This window comes from Periplaneta americana, chromosome 16 (assembly GCF_040183065.1).
Source record: "Periplaneta americana isolate PAMFEO1 chromosome 16, P.americana_PAMFEO1_priV1, whole genome shotgun sequence".
Classification (NCBI taxonomy): domain Eukaryota; kingdom Metazoa; phylum Arthropoda; class Insecta; order Blattodea; family Blattidae; genus Periplaneta; species Periplaneta americana.
Genome location: NC_091132.1, coordinates 167,323,495 through 167,347,471, shown reverse-complemented (window position 1 = coordinate 167,347,471; position 23,977 = coordinate 167,323,495). Strand labels below are relative to the sequence as shown.

The following is a 23,977-nucleotide window of genomic DNA, read 5'->3' as shown; positions in this document are numbered from 1 at the left end:
CAAGGTTTTCACGTCCAACAAGGCAATAGATTGGGTATATGTTAGTTTGTGACAACTATCACCTGTCAGTTGTCCTACAGAACAAGAATCCATTTCCTTGGACAGTTTCTTACTTCTAGCGTCACCCGTGAAATACACTGAAATAGAAATGTCTTAACGTCAAACTACTGTAAAATATGCACTTTATAAATAACGGCGCACAGTTTTAATTCACTTACCTATAACCCAACAGTTCTTAGTCTGGTAACTTGTCTAGTTGCTAATTCTGGTGTGATGTCAGCCCCGGCTGTGACGAGCTCGAAACAAGGTAACACACAGCTACCACAATTAATGATAGATTTACTGATGATACCACTTAATTATGAAAGTGAACGTTACTGTACATAGGTATGACAAATACTGTAGTTTGCATATCCCGAGACTGACAGTGGAGTGCCGCGTCACCTCCAAGACATGTTTAGTCTTGCTCCGCGCAGGTTTGAACATGCATGTACGTACACACGTGCCTAGACGGAAGGGAGCCGAAATACAAGTTCAAAATTTCACCATGCATACAGAATGTTTGAATGTCTTTACTACTAATATTTCGTTATTATTTCACCTTGCCTTTATCTTCTATACAACATGAAAGTATTGACACAATTTTTGTATATTTTGTTTTATTTACATTATAATATACACTTTTTTTGCACTGTTGTATCACTACATAGTACAAAATGTTCTTGAATATATTGTCACTAACTTTGACAGAGAAATTTCGAGTCGTTTGTAAGTTATGGATTTTTTTCCGAATAGGCGCACACCAATATCGAGGGATGAAGTACTGTACACACACGTGCATATCAAAGAAATGAGTAGGATTTCGCACAAAATTCTTTGCCTGTACCCATAGTCAATACCAATTAATAACTGGAACAATTTTCACCAGTATCCGAAAAAGTTGCGCCACAGCCAATTTGTTGATTTGACATGGAATGACTCATATGTGAAAAAATAGATTCTCCCAGTATCGGCACTTACAACATGATGGAAATTCACGTTTCATTTGTGGATATTATGTTGAGAAGTAATTGAAGTATGGGGAATACAATGCAACACAAATGGTTTGTAAGTATCTTCCCGTTTACTTACTACACCCTTTTGGAACTTACTTTAAGAACAATTTTGAATATGATTTAAGGAAGATTATTGCATTATCTGCTTTAAGTCAATTGGGTTTACCGCCTCGTATATCACATTATTCCTATGGGGATTTTAAAAGCCGAAAGTTTTGCCTCCTCTATGATGAAGAACCTTGAGGTTGGATATTTCCATTGTTTGTTTCTTTTGCTATGTTTTTTTATAATTCCAATTTGGTTATGTCTTCAGTACCGATAATAAAATATCGAATTCGAGAAGACGTCTACTCACATGGTGTAGATAATGAGTTAGATTCTTTTACTCATATTACAGCATGTAAATTATTTTTAGAATGGAAGACCTGGCTAATTATCTACCATTCCACAAGTCCCTAAAGTCTCGTATCTCTTCTACCTGTAAGTTTCTTCTCTAAATTGTTGCCTTTGTTGAAATAATTAGCCAGTGATTGCCATGCAGAACCTGATTGATAGCTGTTACGAATGCAGTCAATTTGAACTTGGCTAAATTATTTATTCATGACATCTTCATGTTTTGTAGGAAGGGGATTTATCGCATCTGCAAGTGGCAGGCATCAAAACAGAATGTGTGGACCACAGTTATGATCTCACATCTGAGGTTAAAGTTGAAGACACTCCAGAGCCTGTTAGCTTTCGCATGATGAAATGTGAAGATGAAGACACTCCACAGCCTGTTAGCTTTCCGATAGTGAAGTCTGAAGTTGAAAGTACTCCTGTGTCCATTACCTTTCCTATGGTGAAATCTGAAGTTGATGTAAGTGTTTCAATATCTTTATGCAGATATAGCTAGTGTGATTTAAGTATAACAGGGAGGCATTAATAATCTGGAAATATTAATCGATTTTCCTTTTATTATTTTTTGCAATAGTTTCTAAACTTAATCTGCTCTCGTTTTTGAACATGAAATTAAATAATATTGTGCAAATACATATTTGAGGAGAACAACAGAAAGGATTATCTCGAATGCATGGAAAAAATAGAACTTAGCATCAGGATTTTATTGCAAATTTACAATATGTGTTTGTTGCTATTGATGTAGAAATTACTATGCTAGTCATCAAGTGAGATATTTAAACTCATAAATATGTTTATTAAAACTTTTGTCGACCATAACAGTCCTTCTGGGCTTATATTATAAACCTCTATGGTTGATGATGATGGTGGTGGTGGTAGTGATGATGATGATGATGATGATGATGATGATGATGATGATGATGATGATGATGATGATGATGATGATGATGATGATGATGATGATGATGATGATATGATTTATTAAAATTCGGGAAAAGATTGAATGTCATTGAAGTTTGTTAACAAGTAAGTTTATAGGAAAATAGTATTTCAGTATACATTATGAAGATGTTGTTTTATTCTGTCACAAACAAATTTGAGAGAATGGCACATTTTTCAGTACCTCAGCTGCTGTTAACTCACAATTCTTTTTGTCAGAATGCATGTTCCATATTCCGATTTCTTTTTCTAATTTATTGGGATAATTGAAGACCTTCCCTGAAGAATGGTTGTAACATCAAATTAATGAAATATGTGACTTGGGTAGAAAAAGTAATTTTGAAGCATTTATTTATAAAAATTAATGATTGCATTCAATAGCTGAATAAACATGTATGCTGATTAGTGAAAAGGTTCTACTAGTAAATATAAACCTAAGGAAATTTGCCCTTGAAATAATTTTTCTTTCTCGTGAAACCTGTATTATAGACATGTTGGCTACACCCTTATTTCGGTGAGTTTTCCAATTGTAAAATCAGCCTTGGTTTAGATATTTAGAAAATCTCAAAGAGGACCTATAAGTTTTAAAAAATTATGAGACCTGGAAAGTTGTTCGTGATTGTAGGGTACAGTGGGACTATATTCTAAACGAAGCAGCAAAGAGATTTCTTACCTTATAGAACTTAAAAAAAAAATAATAATAATATTAAAAAATTACTATTATTACCATCATCAATAACACCACCACCACCGTCAGCTCGACCACCATCATGATTATCATTGTTATTATGATTATTATTATTATTATTATTATTATTATTATTATCATTATAAAATCATAATTTTCGAACTCTGATCTGCAATGAAATGTCTTACAAACTTCTTCTACAATGACAACATACGTCAAGTTCCATATCTTGATAAATTTCGAATTCTGGATCTACTGAATCCAATGGAACAATCTATATTAGACATATTTGATAGTAACGGTCAAATTATATTTCGCATGTGTGGAGGAAAGAAGATTTTGTTGTAATATATTATTTCAAAAAGAGCAATTCGTTATAGCGAGTTTGCTTTTGGAGAAATAAATCTTTCAATTATGATGTATTGGCAATATGTGTGATGTTTAAATCTCAATTTCCTGTTTGTTTATCTGGATTATTGTAAGATGATGTGGTTGCGCAAACTGCAGGCACTTTCTACACCATGTGCACATATTTTCAATTTTAAAACTTTATTAGAATTTTTTCTAATAATCCATTTTAAATCTTGCGTACACTATTAACACTTAAATATAAGTAATTGATTGCTTTTTAATACATACAAATAGCCTGAATGTAAGGAAGTACACTTGAAGGAAGAATATGGAAACAGTTTGGAGAAAAGAGTTCTATTTCATATAAAAGTCATTATAAAATTACTAAAAAAATTGTATGGTAATCATTAGGATTGAGGTTCAGCTCTGATATTGAAAGAACAGATCATCTGTGTGGTCAGTTAAAGCTGTGTTCATTATTTTCTCACCTTTCCAGGAAGACTCATTCGATCTGAACAGACTTCATCAGGAAGACAAAGTAGAAATATCTTCAAACGAGGATAAAATTTTGCTTGATAGGTGAGTGTAGTTTGCATGTTTCAGTTCATCTTTCAACCTTTGACAGCTTCTTTTAATGATTGTATGGGGACTTAAATGTTCGAGTAGCTATATAATACTGTTTTTATTGATATATGGATTTGGTTATCCATATCGACACCTCAATATACAGATTCTTTCATATATAACTTATAATTCGAAAAATTGACTAATTACGATTTTTGGCTGTGTTCTACCACTCTGCTACTGAGAAGTTTTTTCATTTCCGTACACTCCATTTCGTTATGTGTTTTGCCCGGAAGACGTCTCCACTTTTCTATATAGAGAATAATGAACCTGTCACTATGAAATTTGAATGCTTACGGATAGGGTAAAAACCCATAATTTACCATAAATTACACTGAACTTACTTACTTACTTACTGGCTTTTAAGGAACCCGGAGGTTCATTGTCGCCCACACAGAAGCCCGCCATTGGTCCCTATCCTGAGCAAGATTAATCCATTCTCTATCATCATGTCCACACCTGTGGAGTAACGGTCAGCACGTCTGGCTGCGAAACCAGGTGGCCCGGGTTCGAATCCCTGTCGGGGCAAGGTACCTGGTTGAGGTTTTTTCCGGGGTTTTCCGTCAACCCAATACGAGCAAATGCTGGGTAACTTTCGGTGCTGGACCCTGCATTTATTTCACCGGCATTATCACCTTCATTTCATTCAGACATTAAATAACCTAGATGTTTATAAAGCGTCGTAAAATAACCCAGTAAAATAAAAAATAAAATCTATCATCATAACCCTCCTCCCTCAAATCCGTTTTAATATTATTTCCCATCTACGTCTCGGCCTTCCCAAAGGTCTTTTTCCCTCTGGCCTCCCAACTAACAATCTATATGCATTTCTGGATTCGCCCAATATTTGAAGGATTCGTAACAAGCTGTTTTTTACGGTGATGGGTTGTTAGCCCTTCGCCCAACCCCCATCGTCTGTCCGCGACTGCTTATTCAATATATTCACAGCTATCCTCCATATCTGGAGGCCGTCTCCTCAATCCGCAACTGAGGACGTGCCATGCCATGGTGATAGGGACCCACAATACATGAACTTACATTTACACTAATTATGGCACACAGTTCCCAACATATCTGCTGCCTGGAAGAATGCATAAGTGGGTTATTCCATGTAAACTCAACAAATTTGAAAAATAAATCTTGCATGACTGTCATAAAAATTAAATTTTTTTTTTTCATCAAGAGATCTTAAGATGATATGCATAATTCCGAGAGGAAAATTGAGAAATGTAAATAGTTTGGGTTCCAGGGTTGTCCAAAATTAAAAAAATTGGTACTGAAATACAAAAATGAGGTATAGAATTTGCGAGTTTCTTATTGAAAACAAATGACTAATGATAAATGTTTCACTCATATCATTGAAGGAGCATTTTCTAAATACAAACCAGGCAAATAGTTATGTCCCTAAACTTGAAGGATTATCCTGAGGGATTCGCATAATATAACGAAAAAATGCTGAAATTTAGTAATTTATATATATATATATATATATATATATATATATATATATATTTTCAATTGCATAGATTTAAGGTAGACACTTGTTACCTTGAGGACAGTTACGTCTCATATGCGTCTATCAATGGCATATATGAATTTCCAAATAATGAAGACACTGCGTGAAAAATATTATGAAGACATTAACAAAGAGATCAGTGATGAGTCGAAATATTTAAAATCAATTCATGCCTATAATTTAGGGCCAACCCCACTGAAACCCTTGAATCTCCTAAATAGTCTGAGGCAATTATAACTGGACAGATTGTTTCCAAATATTTGTATAGCCATTAGGATATTCTATACAATTCCTGTGACAGTTGCTGATGCTCAAAGATCCTTAAGCAAAATGAAGGAAACTCGCTTGCGCTCGTTTCATAAACAAACATACTTGCGTCTTAATTACTACCATTATAGGCTCGTTTCACAATGTACTATTAATACTTAGCATTCAATTACGATTGATTCGATTTCTCTGTCTTTATATGAATGCCCATTTATTTTGAGTTTACCAGTTGTTTAGAGTGTTAAATTTTCATTTCAGCAATGCCAGTAATGTTAGAAAGAGCCGATCATCAGAATGCGACGTAATTTCTCGTAATGAAGACGTATTAACACAGTGTTGCAGCTACAACCTTGACAGTTCAATTGCTTGTAAGTTAAGCCATGAGTCTAATAAGTGTAACATCTGTAATGAGGTTTTTGCAACGGCTCAATCTCTGAAACGTCATTTACAGACTCATACATTGAAAAAGTCACTGAAATGCGATATCTGTGGAAAGTGTTTCTCAAGTCCGGGACATTTAAAAAGTCACTCCCGCATACACATAGGGAAGAAACCTTTGAAATGGGACCCGTGTGGAAAGTCCTCACAGTTGACAAGTCTTAAAAATCATTCTCGAATTCACACAGGTGAGACGGCATTCAAATGTGATGTCTGTGGAAAGTGTTTCTCAGGAAGATGGAATCTAAAAATTCACTCTCGCGTACATACAGGGGAGAAGCCATTCAAATGCGACGTGTGTGGAAAATCTTTCTCGCAGTTGATATGCCTGAAACATCACTCCCGCATTCACACCGGGGAGAGGCCATTCAAATGTGACGTCTGTGGAAAATCTTTCTCACAGTTGAAAAGCCTAAAATATCATTCCCGCATTCACACCGGCGAGAGACCTTTGAAATGTGATGACTGTGGAAAGTGTTTCACCGGAAGAGAGATTCTAAAAATTCACTCCCGGATACATACCGGTGAGAGGCCGTTCGAGTGCGACATATGTGGAAAATCTTTCTCACGGTTGACAACTCTTAAAACTCATTCTCAAATTCACACAGGTGAGAGGCCATTCAAATGCCATGTCTGTGGAAAGTGTTTCCCAGGAAATAGGAACCTAAGCAGTCACTCCCGCATACATACAGGCGATAAGCCATTCAAATGCGACATGTGTGGGAAATCTTTCAAACATTCCGCTACCCTAAAATATCACTCTCGCACACATTCAGGGGAGAGACCCTTGAAATGTAACACGTGTGGAAAATCTTACAAGGATTACGGAAGCCTAAAATATCATTCCCACGTTCACACAGGGGAGAAGCCATTCAAATGCAATGTTTGTGGAAAGTGTTTCTCAGGAACACGGATTCTAAAAATTCATTCCCGCATACATACAAGGTAGAGGTCGTTGAAGTGCGACATGTGTGGAAAGTCTTTCTCAGAATACGCAACCCTAAAATATCACTCCTCCATCCACAAAGGGGAGATGCCATTCAAATGTGATCAATGTGAATAATGTTTCACACAGGTGGCGTTTTTTAAGATTCATTCACGATTCACAAGATAGAAAAACCATACACATGTGATATCAGTGCAATGTCTTTCTCAATATCGCGTATTCTGTATGATCTTTCCCGTACACACAGATTAGAAAGCATTTAAATGCGATGAATGCGGAAATCGTTTCTGCAAATCTTCACATTTGAAAGCACATTCTGTCCTTCACACAGACGAAAGGACTTTGCAGTGTGATTACTGTGGAAAATTTTTCACACTCGAAGCAAACCTAATGAGACATATACGCCTACACTCAGGCTACAGATAATTTGTATTTTATATATAAATTACATATGGAGAGAGAAAAATTTATACACATGCAAGGATACATCGCAACTTATTCGAAACAGGATAGCTGAAGAAGATTGATAACATATTTTTTTCATATTATATGTGAAGGGGTGAGAGTGATATTGTCCTAATTCGCACTGGCATTTTACAAGAACGAGTATTAAATGTTTAGAGTCCAATACTATTAGTTGCGGTGTCATTTCTGCGTATAGCTACGTCATTTGTTGAGTAATTTTCACAATATTTTACTGGTAGCTTCTCCACACGTGTAAGAAATGAGTTCACAAAGACTATCGTTTTATTATAGGTGTGACTTGGGACTATCTCATTCTCACCCCTTCATATTGCAGGACAATATCTGACATTTGTAATTTTGAATTGTAAACAATTTGTAAATTCCTACAATTCAGTGTTCGTTGCTAAATGTTCTAACAAAATAAATGTTTATAACATTGGCTATATATTTTGTTTGATATTAAGGCGCTTGAAATAAGTGTCAGTTTTAATTTTACATTATCTGTTTCCGCGGAATTGTGTACACTGCTCAAAAAAAGTTTTCACCAATGCAATTTTTTTATAATTGCAATAGATAAGCGTTCATCCATACTAATAAAACTGTATCCATAATTTTTCTGGTAATTTTCGATTTTCCAAAAATAATTGGTGTTAACATGTATAATTATCCATCCTGAAACCGAAAATCGCTTTTTTTAAATTTTTCTTTGTATGTCTGTCTGTCTCGATGTTTGTTACATTTTCACGCGATAGTGGTTGAATCGATTTATGTGAAAATTGGAATACAAATGAAGTTTGTTGTAGCTTAGATTTTATAGGTTATATATTACTCAAAATACTCTATTTAAAGTTGCTGTTATAAGGGGGCCTGAATTAAATAAATCGAAATATCTCGCTTATTCATTTTAATGAGAAATGTTACATAACAAAAGTTTCCTTAATAATGACTTCCTATAAGTTTTATTCCATGCAAAATTCTGATAGGACTGATGTTACTGTGATGTAATGAGGTACATAATATTTCCGTGGGGGAATCTGCAATACCAAATGTAGAGATAATTCAGTTTAAAAATAACAATTGTTTTTATATTTTGGCCACGTCAGATTAGGCACCAACATAGCAGTAATTGAGATAAAACAAATGACTGCATTTATTTAAGGGCGGCCTTGGAGTCCTTGGACAACAATCGGATTAATATACGGATATTATATTATATGTGTTTATAATATACTACATATTATTATATTATAAAGAGAGAATGTTTGTGTGTTTGCATGAGGCAATCTCAAGAAACTATTTAATATATTTAAATAATTATTTCATCATTGGAATGTGTATTTCCTGTAGATGTACGTAGGCTTTATGTCATTACAGAAGCTCATGAGTGAATCGAGGACAGGCCACAAAAAATGCATATAAGGTACGACTAAACAGAACCTTACGCACATAAAACTTTATATAATATTGACACTAATAATTAGCTGTATGTATTGCAGTTAAATTTAATGCTATTTGGAGGTACCATACTGAAATTGATGTCTGATTTGCTTTGCGTTTTTGTATGAAAGAATGAAAGCCGGAGATGGAATAATTTTACAAATATACACGCGGCACATATTAAGTATTAATTATTCAGTAACATAACATATTTTTCATGCTTAATTGCGTATTTGTGTGATCTACGGTAATGTATACTTAATAGGTAACAGTTCTATGTAGTGCACAATACTCCATATTGAATAATTAATAAAGCAACATCTTTAGTACCGTACTACTTGTGGTTTGTAAGCCATCTCAAACCCCGAACTCCACCTCTCTTGAGCGCGAGATGCTATATACTCCGTCAGTTATTGTCGAATGTTACAATAAAAACAAAAATATAGGTATTTCTGTCATAACGTCATACAATACCACATGAAACAATGAAGTAATTACATAACTAAAATAGGTACGACTATTTGGTCCAGAGAGCGTCCGTTTTCGTTGCAAGAATAATCCGTTTAACATGTTTGTAAATTATTCTTGAATATATTGCGCTGCTGGAAAATTTTTTTCTCCTGAGATTTAAGAGCCTCCACAACCAATTAAGTCCACACCTGTGGAGTAACGGTCAGCACGTCTGGCTGCCAAACCAGGTGGCCCGGGTTCGATTCCCGATCGGGGCAAGTTAGCTGGTTGAGGTTTTTTCCGGGGTTTTCCCTCAACCCAATACGAGCAAATGCTGGGTAACTTTCGGTGCTGGACCCCAGACTCATTTCACCGGCATTATCATCTTCATTTCATTCAGACGCTAAATAACCGAAGATGTTGATAAAGCGTCGTAAAATAACCTACTAAAAAAACAAATTAATAAAATCGGGTAGATATTTATAGCAGTACATCAGTTATAGATTCCCCTATTTAAATAATATACGGCAGTGCAACATCTTATTTCAGATGGTATCGTTTGGTGACAAAACCTTCTTCCAGCTGAGAGTAACAACCTTCAGTTCTTACAAATATATTATATTACAGACCCTGTTAGATCTAACATAATACCAAGCTTAAATAATAGATAATGAGAAATAATGAACCTACCCCCTTTTAAAAGTTGCAAAGAAAATTATAAATTCTCTTTTGTGTTGTTGGTTGTCGTGTAAAAGTGAAGTGTGTGAGTTGTCATTTTTCTGCGAGAATACAACATAATAGTGTTATTTCATAAAAATGTCGAAACGTGGTTGTGTAAATGATCCAAAATTGTTTTGCTATATATGCGGGCCATATATGTTAGTAAAACTGGGACAGACTATAACAGCTTTTGTAAAGAATACTCACTTTGAATAGTTTGGCATTAAGTTTGGAGACCAGGACAAATACTGGTGCCCCCATAAAGTATGTCGTAGTTGTGTTGAAGAGTTGAGGAGTTGGAAAAATGGAAAAAGGAAGTCATTGCCCTTTGGTATTCCTATGATTTGGAGGGAACCTACAAATCATGGAGACGATTGTTATTTCTGTACAGTTAAGATAGCTGGATATACTGCTAAAAACGAGAAATATATTCGATATCCTAATATTCACTCTGCCATTCGGCCCGTACCTCATGGTCCTGATATTCCCATTCTGCTATCCCCCGAATCAGATACATTGCCATCTGCATCCAGTAGCGATCTGTGTGGAAGGTGTTTCTCACAAGCGGCAAGTCTAAATTATCACTCCCGCATTCACTCGGGTGACAGGTCATTCAAGTGCGATCAGTGTGAGAAGTGTTTCATAAACTCGAGTTGTTTAAAGAGGCATTCACTTATACACAGCGCTGAAATTCCATACAAGTGTGATGTCTGTGGAATGTAATTCTCACGGTCGGAATATTTAAAAAAGCACATTCGGGTACACTCACGCCAGAGAGCATTTGAATGTGAAGTTTGTGAAAAGACTTTTTCCCATTCGGGAAGTATGCAAAGACATAGACGGGGACATCTGCTCTAAAGGCGTTTCAAATGTGACTTCTGTGGGAAAAATTACACTCATACGGGTAACCTTATAAAGCATATAGCCCTACACATAGACCAGAGGTAATTTGTAAGCCCTGTCTGTGTGAATTTTGTAGAGATTGGATATATATACATTAATACCACAGTCTAGTCTAGTATATACAGTAACGAAGCTTGAGTTTTGAGGGTGCTAGAAACAATAAACTGTGCAGGTACTATTTCGTGTTATGTGTAATGAGACGATAGTAGCGATGCTAGTGGTTAGCAACTATCTCTGGATGCAAATTTATTACGTATTGAGCTTCGTAACTGTATATACTAGATTGTGGTAGAACCCCTATTATCAATCTCCCGTTTAACCGTTCGGTGAATTATGCGACTGTCATTTTCTCGTTTTTTATTTTTCTTGCTACAGAAAAAATATAACATTATTTTAGTACCTATTGTAATCTAGGGAGGGTTATTACAAGACTTCACTATTACACAGCAGGCCTATGCAGTAAGAATAATACTGCTGCCAGCAACAGAGACGGTTACTTGTGGAAGGGAGTGTTTTTACAACTTGAATATACTCACTACTTGCTTTCGAGGAAATGACCCGAAGGTTCTTCCACAATTTCGAACCAATGAACCATTCAGTCCTGTCCTACTGTTCGAATAGCCATATTGTGTAACGGTTATTCGAAATATCCTCCATGGTGACAAAAAAAATGTGTTTTGCTAATTATGAAAAATTACAAGTAATTGTTTTTTTTTTAGAAAGAAAAATCGACAATGTATAAAGTGTGTAAATCTATAATATGAGATCTGCATTATTCCTTTCATCACGCAGTCATCCATCACTAGGAGTAATTACTTTTGGCCCTTAAATTCTGTCACTACAACCCGACTTACATTAGTGAACTTTAGATCCACAGTGTAGCCGTTTTAAACAAAAGCCCACGAAGGAAATTACGAAATGTATTATTCACATGTATATGTATTTGAGGTCTCGCATCCTCATTGAAAAATCGAGACTGCAATTTTTTGTTAGTAGTCAGCATGTATTAATTTTAGAAAAATTTGTTCTGGCACCGGGAATCGAACCCGGGACTTCTCAGCTCTGCGCGCTGAGCGCTCTTTCCAACTGAGCTATGCCGGGACACGATCATATATACGAATATATGTATATATCAATGTTAACAGTATTCAGAAACTGTTGTTGAATATGGAATTAAGTCATTTAAATATGCACTCCTGCATATATGACTTATATGTCTAAAATGCAGGTAGTAGGCCATAGGTGATATAATGAGAAGAGGTCGGCCAACACCGTAGATCGTGTCCCGGCATAGCTCAGTTGGAAAGAGCGGCCAGCGCTCGGAGCTGAGAGATCCTGGGTTCGATTCCCGGCGCTGGAACGAATTTTTCTCAAATTAATGGGTATTATGCACTTAATCTTTCATGTGAAGGATTATTCGATATTTTTTATTAACCGTTCAATCCGCCCTCTAAATTACTACAGATACATAAGTTCTGTTGTAGTGTACATAATACTCGTTCATTTGGGATCCGAAATTCTCGTCACCAGAACGCTAGCCAAATTGGTCAGTCTTCTTTCTTTGTCTTCTAAATGAACGATGATGGCTGCTCTCAATTAGAAACCAAGTAGAGATGTCAAACATACGTGAAAATTATCGCGTTAAGGGATACTTTTAAACTAGATATGATATGCGAGTATAGGGGAAACTGTTGTATCTTCAGCTTAGTGTAACTTTGTATTATTATTTATTTATTTTTTTTAATTTTGCTGCTACCTAGAGGACTCAAACTGAAGTAGATTGTAGAGAAATGCGCTAAGTAGCTCTGATCGTAGTTTCGGTTTGAGTTATTGCAACGTGTGAGTTCTGTGGACAAAACACTTTTTTAGGACCAAAAGTAAACATTTCGTTCATTGATATGTTTTCTAACACAAGACCAAATTGTATTTGTGACTATCAATCAAGTGCAGTGTGTTCCTTCCATCTGGTGAGTAATAACATATTTTAATTTTCATGATTTATTCGAATCTCTGGTTTTGGGAGTCATTTGTTTAAAAGTGCACCCTCTTGTAACTAGGAACACAAAACATTTTGTATTATGGAACATGTTCCAAGGTACACGATACTATTGGTTTTTCTTTTATTTTGAGATCATGTAAGTCTGGAGTTACGAGGCATCCACTTGATCTGTATGCCTTGAAGAAAGCTGTTGAAACATTTATTGCTACTACAGAAAATAAAATCTCAATCAGAGAAGCCTGCTCTGGTTTATGATGGCAAATATATTTTTTAATATGACTGTCAGTTTTTACAGCTACATTCCCACCTATATCCCATGTGTTCCAAATTAGAAGAGGGTATTTTTCAAGGTACATGAACCTGTTGTACCCTTGAACACATTACATATCCCTTCAGTTTATTTTTTCCATCCTTAATAGATCTGTAAAACAGGAAATTACATATAGGAAGTTGTAAAGGAATCTTCATTAATTATTTCAAATATTTTTTCCTTTAAAAATTTTCATTTTCCAAAATAAAACGTGAAATGTGTTTCAAGGTACAACAGTCTTGCCTACTTATATTATAATGCATTAATTTTCGTTAGAAGTATTCCTCAAAATTCACGCTTTGCATAAGAAAATATTATCCATTAAATGGTGATTTTACTCGTGTTAATTAAGTAAGCATGTGCGTCTTACAGCTGTTTCGGTGCTACTTAACACCATCCTCAGAGTCTAATAGATCTCACCGCTATCTCAACACAAGAAATACATCACATTAACATACGAAAACACACACAAGATCGCATCCTCATTCAGAAAACCGAAATACAACATAGCATACAGAACAGAAAACACACTACAAAGACATCTCAAAAAACAAACAACACATAGAAATAAATACAACCACACAGGCGTATACAAACTCACATGCAATAGTTGCGACAGTTTCTACATTGGACAGACGGGCAAATCATTCCAAACTCGATACCGTACAAAGAACACATTAAAGCAATAACCTGAGGACACAATACATATACATATGCCGAACACATAACTAATGCTAACCACACATACAATAACATAAATACAGACATGGAAATCCTACACACACAACCCAAAAACTCAACACAATAGAACAATATTAAATATACAGACACACTATTTGACACAACTCTTCATCACACGAACGCACTCACACAACAGGCAGCGAAGTTGAGATAGCGCCGAGATCTAGTAGGTTCTGAGGATGGTGTTAAGTAGGACCGAAACAGCTGTAAGCCGCACATGCTTACGTAATTAACACGAGAAAGATCGCCATTTAATCAATTATTTATATTCAAGTGTTAAAAGTAGTGTACGAAAGTTTCAACATGGAAAATATTATCATATTTATGAAACCCATAATTTTTTAGGTAATCCATGAATGTAAAAGTTTCATATTTATCCTGCTCTCCATTTAAGTTCACAGAGGACAGTCTAGTTCCTTCTCCGGTCAACCGTAAGCTTGCGTCACACTCTCCTAAATAATTATTTAATCACAACAATTTATAGCGTTGATTGAGGTTTTTGCTGATATCTAAATCTATTATCAGGGAGTACTGATAGTGCCGTACATCTCACTTCTCGATGTGTCAAATGAAGATCTGAACTTTTATTAGTGTAATTTATAACTAGACAATGATGTATACAATGGAGGAGTAAAGGGACTGGTCACCATACACCATTATCTCCTTCGCTTTCATGAATGATGACTTTTGATCTCACTTATGAGGTTTCTATGCGAGAAGTTAATTGTATCTTTTGTAAAGTTTAAATAGTATTGCATTATTATCAATAGTCTATGTTGTGAGAATTTTGTGGAAAATACGAGATTTTAAACTATGATTCCATTCCATAATTTTCTGTTTGAACATGGCCAACGTTGAAGGCAAGTCAATACAGGGCAATAAACGGCGAGAAACCAAAACGATTGTAACCTAAAACGCAGTAGAGTTGGGTCGATTCGTGAACGAATCGTTCATTCGAACGACTAATAATAAAGAATCGTAAGAATCGATTCGTGGTATCAACGAATCGTCGTTCAAAAGAATCGTAACGAATCGTCATTCAAAAGAATATGAAGGAATCGGCATGGTATCGTAACCCACGATTCTATTCGTTGTTTGATGTAACCTGTCAACGGACATTTCCGAACCGTGTCGAATGCTCCCGAGCGAGAGTGAAATCAAAATATGTACTGCATTTGTTAAGTATGGAAAATAATGAACACAAACCTGAAATTTGCATAGTTAAATAGAGATGTAATGCAAAAAATGTACTTCATAATAAGGTTCAGTTGATAAATTATAATTTAGAGACATTATCTTGGGTAATTTGGAGACTAATGGAGTTCATACTGAATGGTTCCAGCCAATGAGAAAGAGACAATCCAATGTCTCGTCTCTTATGCCATCTATGAGAGAGATGTAGAACGTTTTTGTTCTACGCGTGGTTTGCAAAGGAAAGTGTCTTGCGACGATTCAAAAGAATAGTTGGAATCGCAGACTGGGAAGAATCGTGAACTCGTTGACGATTCAAAAGAATAGTTGGAATCGCAGACTGAGAAGAATCGTGAACGAATCGTTAGAATCGATTCGTAATGTGTGATTGAATCGTTGGAATCGACTTCTGAAAAAGAATCGTGTTGCCCAACTCTAAAACGCAGGGTTGTCAGATCATTCCAGACCAGTGTCGCCAGCTATACACCAACAAGACGCCAGAAAGTAGCCAATTATCCCTGAAGATGATAGTGAAAGCAGTAATAAACTTTAAGAAAAAGTCTTACATTGTAATTATGAACATAACCATTTATATACATTCATAAATTTGTAGGAGTAATTATTTTATTGTTAATATTATTTAATACAAAGATACAGGGCCATTAAATGGCATTATTCAGCTATGATGTGTATCTTTGATACTTGCATTTTGCTGTTTGTCCAACCTGTATTCTGTCGTTTACAGGTTTACATACTTTACAAATTGCTTCATTCGAATTTTTCTTAAAATCTGTAGCGCCCTTGAAACCGGCCTGAAAATGTTAATTTTCTGCATTAGGTGAGTCTAATGGTACATTGTTTTTAAATGGTAGTGATATTGAATTATGACTAAATATCGGTACCGAATTTTGAGTCTTGAATATATAATTTTAATTAAACTACAATTATTATCTTTAGCCCAGGCTGTTCTCCCCCTCCTTGTACCAAAAGAAAGAATCTGCTAAATGCTAATAGGCCTAGTAAATCGCTGAATTCCCGCTATTATTAATTAACGGCTTGCTGCTCAACATCGTTTCTATTGATTAATATCGAAGTTTGGAAGTAAATTACATGTAGGCCTATTTTAAACTAAAAGTTTAATTGGTAATATAATCCACATATTTAATAAATTAATGTAATACCGTATATTTATATGCGTTAATTCCACTTAATTATGTTATAAAAACATCCTTGTAAATCACATATAAACGTTGTAGATTCTCGTACCAGAGCCTGGAGAAGTTTTCTACCCAATCTTGAACGTTACTGTGCCTTCTTTTGAAAATTAACGGAATTACAATAACTGACAGATATTTACGTTCTGATGAATATTACGTACAATGGATCACAGTCTTGTGAAAAGAATGTTTTAGTTGCATTATTTTTATAAATTTAAGATGGAACCGGAATCACGCAAAGTGAAATGGGTAGACACATATATTAAAGACGCCAGTAAAGTTGCCATATCGCTAAATGAAAATTTTCATCGCCACAAGGAATATAAAAGGCGCCAGAATGGCCACATTGGCAACTCTGCTAGAATGCCGATACACAGTCTATATTAGTATATACAATCACGAAGCTTGAGTTTTGAGGATACTAGGAATAACAGACTGTGCCAGTACTATTTCGCATTGTCTGTGATGAGGCGTTAGTAGCGATCATAGTGGTTAGCAACTAATGGATGCATATTTACTACGTATTGACCTTCGTGACTATGTAGTGGCCGATAATAGTTTGTGAAGAGCAGTAAACGAGTAAACTCCATCACATTCACGGCATCATTGATCTCTATGGTTGGCGCTTTGTGTGTAATCTGGATGCCAATTGTTTTCACCTTCGGTATATGAGAGAGTAGGAGATTCGTTTCGCTGAAGTACAGTTGTGGAAGAGATCAGTTGTAATTTTGTATTTTTAAGAGATTTTATGGATTGCATCGTATATAATTGAAGTTAAGATTCGATACCTCCTCACAAAGGGCTACACGGAGAAAAATCGTTCTTAAATTATTGAAAGCTTTTGACATTCCTGGGCTTCACGTCACGTAAGTAGATATCGCCTCAACTAACCCACATGTCTTGTAACATACTTCGGGCTCATATAACTTTGCTATCCACTTATTTAACACATCTAACTCATAATGAAACGCAAATAAGACGTCAGGCTCATGAAAAGTGTGAAGGATAACGAAGATTGGCCTAGTAATAGAAATATTTTTCTTCCTGTGGCCATGTTCTTGTCCACACCTGTGGAGTAACGGTCAGCGCGTCTGGCCGCGAAACCAGGTGGCCCGGGTTCGAATCCCGGTCGGAGCAAGTTACCTAGTTGAGGTTTTTTCTGGGGTTTTCCCTCAACCCAATACGAGCAAATGCTGGTTAACTTTCGGTGCTGGACTCATTTCACCGGCATTATCACCTTCATTTCATTCAGACGCTAAATGACATAGATGTTCATACAGCGTCGTAAAATAACCCAATAGAAAATAAAAATAAAACCATCTTCCTCGTCTTATTTGCATTTATCTTCAACCCATACTGTTCCTCTTTTGCTAACAACGTCATATCATCAGCAAATCTTATGCACTTTATTCTTCTTCCTCCATTATCACTCCCCCCATGTTGTGAAAACAGTTCTTTACTAAACCCTCCAAGTAGATGTTTAACAGGTTAGGTAATAAACGACATCCTTGACATACTTGCTCTTCCAATTTCATTTTCTTCTGACATTTCTTCTCCTATCCTGACTTTCGCTCGTTTCATATAAAGATTACTGAAGAAAGTTCTCTCTTTCCAATCAACGCCAATTTTTCTTTAGGATCCCTATCAGTTTATTCCAATTAACTCTGTCGAAAACCTTTTCTAGGTCCACAATTACTATATACACTTCTTTATTTTTCTCTAGGTATCTTTCACCGATTGTCTGTAGCAGTCTAATTACATCTCTCGTACTTTTTTCCTTCCTGAAGCCTAACTGCTCTCCTTCAACTGTTCTTCCATCTTAGAATATAAACCTCTATTCAGTATTCGCAAGAGAATCTTCGCCGAGTGCGATATTAGACTGATAGTCCTGAACTCCTTATATTTCTTCTCATTATTTTTCTTCGGTATGGGAATCAACACTGTCTCTGTAAAATCTTGAAGCCATTCGCCTTTCTCATATATTTCGTTGCATAATGATAGAATTTGCTTCTTATATTCTCCCAAGCATTTCACTAATTCTATGGGGATTCCATCAACTCCAGTTGCTTTCACATTCTTCATGTCCTTAAGCGCTAGTTCAACTTTTTCGTTTAAAATAGAGAATCCTTTTTCGTCTTTTCATGTGGCATCTTCGTCTCTTATAGCTAAGTCATCTGGACGATTTTTTGTGTCATATAACTCTTCTACATATTTCGTCCATCTGCTTAGTATTCGTTGTTGTCTTTTATTTCATTTCCGATGTCGTCCTCCATCAACCACATGGATTTCCTGTTCTTATTTGTGAAGTTCAAACATTTTACTACCTTTTCTCTCTAGATTCTGTATTTCTTCACATTTCTCTTTCATCCCGTCTTCTTTTGCTTTATCAGTTTCTCTTCTTAGTTCATTGTTGAGTTCCCTGTAGTTTCTTGTACCTCCTTCTGTGTTGATATTTTTCCATTTTTCCCCTCATCTCCGTCTGCTCCAACATTTCCCTGTGACCCACGATTTCTTAATTCTCACACCTTCTGTGTATCCTATTGTTTCTTCTACTGTTGTCTGTATACAACTTTTTAAATGAGTCCAGTACTCATTACTATTCTCAGGTGTGGATTCTAATGTAGCGGCTTTCTCTTGAAAATTTAAATCAAATTTTCTTCTGTCTTGTTCATTCTTCAGTTTTTTCCATGTTCAGTTATTTCGTCACCTGTCTCTCTCTTATCTTCTTCAGACGAATATCTACTTCACCTATCAGTAGGACATGATCGGAGTTAATATCCGCTCCTGGTAAAGTCTTCGCATTTTTAAGCAATTTCGGAATCTTTCCTGTACCAGTATATAGTCTGTCTGATATCTCCTTTCGTTCCTTGGGCATGACCATGTGTATCTTCTTCGTTTATGTTGTTGAAATAATGTATTTCCAACAATCATTGCAATTCTTTTACAGAATTTCACCAAATATTCTCCTCTGTCATTTCTTTTTCCCAGTCCATATTTTCCAGCTGTTCTTCCGTCTTGTCCTCCTACAACTGCATTCCAGTCGCCCATTAGGATTACATGCTCCCTTCTTCTCCTTGTCTTCTATCCTGTCATAGCTTTCTTCCACTTCATCGCCTGCTAATCCACTTTGTGGCATATAAACATGCACTAGCACTAACAAGGAGAGGACACGCTCTGTATATCACCGAATTAAATCAGATTTTGTGACATGAAAGTACAAGACACTGTTTAAAGTCATACCTGGTATGGGTGGCCAATGACCGCTCGTTTTGGAAATACTGGCTATTGTTTATGACAGGGCTGGGCACATTACGTGATTCTGAGAAATGAGCTCTGTGTGCTTTAAAGAGCGGGTCTTCCGATCGCTGTGACTTATGCATACTGTACGTCATTCAGTGTAGGTGCAGTGGTGACTCTGCAGTATGATGGCGAACTTTGAAGACGGACCTTCCGCTGTAATATACTATACTGTGATATGTCATAAGGGCTGAAAATTAACGAACAGAAGACCAAGTACATGATTTTTGGATGCAAAAAACAAAAAAGAGTCGTGATAACAACAACCCATCTAAAAATTAATCAATATAAATTTCAGAGGGTCTCTAGTTTTGTATATCTGCGCTCATTAATCAATGACACTAATGATATTAGCGAAGAAATTGATAGGGGAATTCAAAGTACTAATAAAACATATTTTGGATTATTGAGGCACTTTAAGTCAAGACTTCTTACAAGGGAAACAAAATGCAATATTTATAATGTTCTGGTAAAACCTGTATTAACATATGGCAGTGAAACGTGGACCCTCTCAAAGACTAATATGTCAAGATTGAGATCCTTTGAAACCAAAATTTTAAGGAAGATATATGGCCCAATATGTGATAATGGAGAATGGCGAATAAGATACAACTTTGAACTTTACCAACTATATAAGTCCCCTGATGTAGTTACAGTCATTAAAATATCAAGATTAAGATGGGCAGGACATGTGCAAAGGATGGCAGATCATGAGATATCCAAGAAAGTTATGGGGAATATATTTGAAGAAAAAAGGAGTGTAGGACGACCAAGACTGCGATAGATGGATGGATGGACTTTTAGAGGATCTAAAGAAAGTGGGAATTAAAGGATGGTGGTTGGGTGCCAGGGACAGAGATACATGGAAGAGAGTTCTAGGAGAGGCCAAGGCTCAAATTGGGCTGTAGCGTTGATGATGATGATGATGATGATATGTCATAATATATGTATAATTTAAAGTTATACATTACTAAATGTACTATAATAACCTATAATGCAATATAAATATCGAATAAATACTCTAATATAATGTACCTGAGATAAATTTTCTTTGAGTTGTATTAATTTATGGTCATATATCATATATCATATCATATATTTTATCATATCATATCATATATCATATCATATATCATAGATTATATATTATATTATATTATATTATGTATTAACGGGATGAAAATAATGCACTTAGTGAATCGGCTATGGGAATTAGCTACAAAATTTGCCACGAAATTGCAAAGGAATTGAAAACATTCAACGAAAGTAACTTCATCAAGCGATGTTTAATTATATTGGCAGATGAACTCTGTCCACAGCAAGTAGGGGAAGTGGAAGCCATACGCCTGTCTCGTAGAACCGTGGTGAGGATATTGCAGTATGTGCGTATGGGTTATGTAAATAAGCCTAATGATTTGTGTGTGTGCATAGAGCGAAGTTTATTTTATTAAATTAATAAGAATGTTATAAAGTGTGTGCTGTACAATGGATTGATGTAATATCCTTATAAACTATTATGTACTGACAGACTGAATGACTAGAACAACCGTGGCTCTTGTAATATTTAATGCAGGGAAGGTAGCTGTAATGTGAGTCCGCCACTGCGTGAGCATTCTGCTCTGGCTTGGAATTGAAGTGCCTTGCGGAGCGATAGCAGCTCTGGCAGACTAAATGGAGCCACACTCATGCCCGACCCTGGTTTATGACATACTTCCGTTAGGTGCCTAATAGGGAAGCATTAGACTGTGTAACAGCGTAGCTCATGTGGTTGGATGCTGAGTTGTGATCCAGGCAACCTGAGTTCGAATCCTAATGCCTTCTCATTTTTTAAAGCTTGATATTATTATTATTATTATTATTATTATTATTATTATTATTATTATTATTATTATTATTATTATATTATTTTAATTCACTTTCAGTTGTCATTTCCTATATTCAAACCCACGTTGAAATATGCGCGGTACGCATCAAAATTGATAAACGAACGAGAAGTGTTTGTGAATGTGAAGGATATCTGTTTCGCAGCAGAAGTGCGGAAAAATGTGACTGTGGACAACCTTCTTTCATTTGCTGTGCATGGTGCAGGAAATGTGTATGTTTTGTGTGTTTTTATGACATCATAATGAATCGGGTACAAAATGAAATAGAATAGCTGCTACAGAAATAGAACGAACACCAGTGACACATATTACCTTCCTACGTGAGCAGTATTTCATTATTTATCCTTTACAATACAATGTTAATTAATTAGTGATTTTTTTAAAACGTGATGAAGCATTCAATACATTGAGAAATATGATATAGGTATGTAAGTAGATAACTGTGATCACAATATTAATCATTATTATTAAAAGAAAAAAATATAGGATAAGTTAAGATTCGAACTGAGGTTGCCTGGATAACAACTCAGCATCCAACCATATGGGCTACGCTGTTACACAGTCTAATGCTTCCCTATTGAGCACCTAACGGAAGTATGTCACAAACAATAGCCAATATTTTCAAAACGAGGAGTCATTGGCCACCCATACCAGGTATGACTTTAAACAGTACTTCTTGTACTTTCAAATCACACAATCTTATTTAATTCGGTGTCCCCTCCTTGTAAGTCCATTGTCTTCCTTTGTAGTCTCACCATTATCATCCGGTCATCTACATAACGCACTGATATCACTTTATCTTTCACACGTGGTCCCAATAATACTCCAACACTATGACTCCCTTTGCACTCACCATATGAATAAAACAACCCAAATTCGTCACTCACCAATTCACCACTATTTTCGCACCTTTAATTCTGATATTCCCATCACATCCACTTTGCTTCTTCTCATTTTTTTGCTTCAATTTTTCCAACATTCTTGCCTGCAGAAGAGTCCTTACATTCCACGTCCCAATCCTTAGTCTTCTTTCCTTCTCTCTGTTTGGTTGCTTCATGATGTGTCCTTCCCCAGCATCCCTTCTGTATGGGGGGATATTTTACGTCCAGAATCTTTTACTGTGAAAACACTCATCATGCCTTGTTTGCAGTTTTTCTTGGGAAAGATATATGCTGTAGCTTCCCGTTGTTTTCCGCTAACCACTCTCTCTTTCGCATTTTAGAAAGATCCCAGCACGGAGGTGAGGAGCGTGGATTTGACTAATTAGGCCTCTAATTTTTAAAATAATAAATTTTCTTGTATTTTAAATTGAAAAGGATCTTACTTTAACCAATATACATGAATTTCATTATTATGTGTATGTATTTATTTACACTGCAAGTGGGCAAGCACCCGGTAGCAGTGCTATACACAATATAAAGAATACACAACAAAATTACAATACAATTATACAATACACAATACAATAAGAATACACAATACAGTTTGACACAGAAATTACAATTAATAATGAAACATAAAATAACCCAATTTTACAATACAAGCTATATATGTATAGACCCTACATAAGTTTCAATAGTCTTTCACTTTACTCTCATCTCACTCACTGTAGAGGCACTATGACGCATTTCACTGACACTCTTTAATTCATTTCACTGACACTATAGCACACATTTCATTGACACTATAAATTATCACTGATCGGAACTATTCACTGCACTGTAAAACCATAACTTCACTGACTCAATTCGCTTTACTGATAAAACAGTTCAAATAAGTCAAATAATTTACACCCTTATGCATATATACTTATATTCAGTTAAGAGTAAATTAAAAAGAAAATCTCTCCTGAAAAATTATTCTTTTTGACTTGTGCCTTTTCCCGGCGACCAGAGAATTATCATGCCAACTTGTAATGCGTTCGCCTGCACAGCTCAGTTTCTGTAAATCACTTTCAGTTATTGGAACTTTTCTTTCAGTTATGATGGATGGGATCAAGATGGAACCTGTGGTTGACCTATTGGGTTCAGAACCACATAACACATGTGAAATAAAAGAGAATACGACTTTATCGGAGGTAAACTGAAAAGATTCTCTATGTATTTTGTTTGTTTGTCTATCAATTGCAATGTGCAAGGAATTAG

General features: G+C 35.7%; 1 protein-coding gene across 7 annotated transcripts in view; it reads left to right on the top strand.

The window, feature by feature from the left end:
• The window catches only part of LOC138691821 (zinc finger protein 723-like), a 73,352-nt gene that overhangs the window by 36,786 nt on the left and 12,589 nt on the right, over nucleotides 1–23,977 (top strand). For 3 of the 7 annotated variants that reach the window (XM_069814299.1, XM_069814298.1, XM_069814297.1), the window contains one exon: nucleotides 6,095–8,128. In XM_069814299.1, coding sequence (XP_069670400.1) covers nucleotides 6,095–7,223 — 1,129 coding nt within the window. In that variant the 3' untranslated portion in view covers nucleotides 7,224–8,128. Of the gene's footprint in view, nucleotides 1–1,677; nucleotides 1,912–3,925; nucleotides 4,009–6,094; nucleotides 8,129–17,279; nucleotides 17,520–23,812; nucleotides 23,911–23,977 lie in introns of those variants that run through there. The other 4 variants (XM_069814294.1, XM_069814292.1, XM_069814295.1 and 1 more) reach the window with 3 other exon arrangements.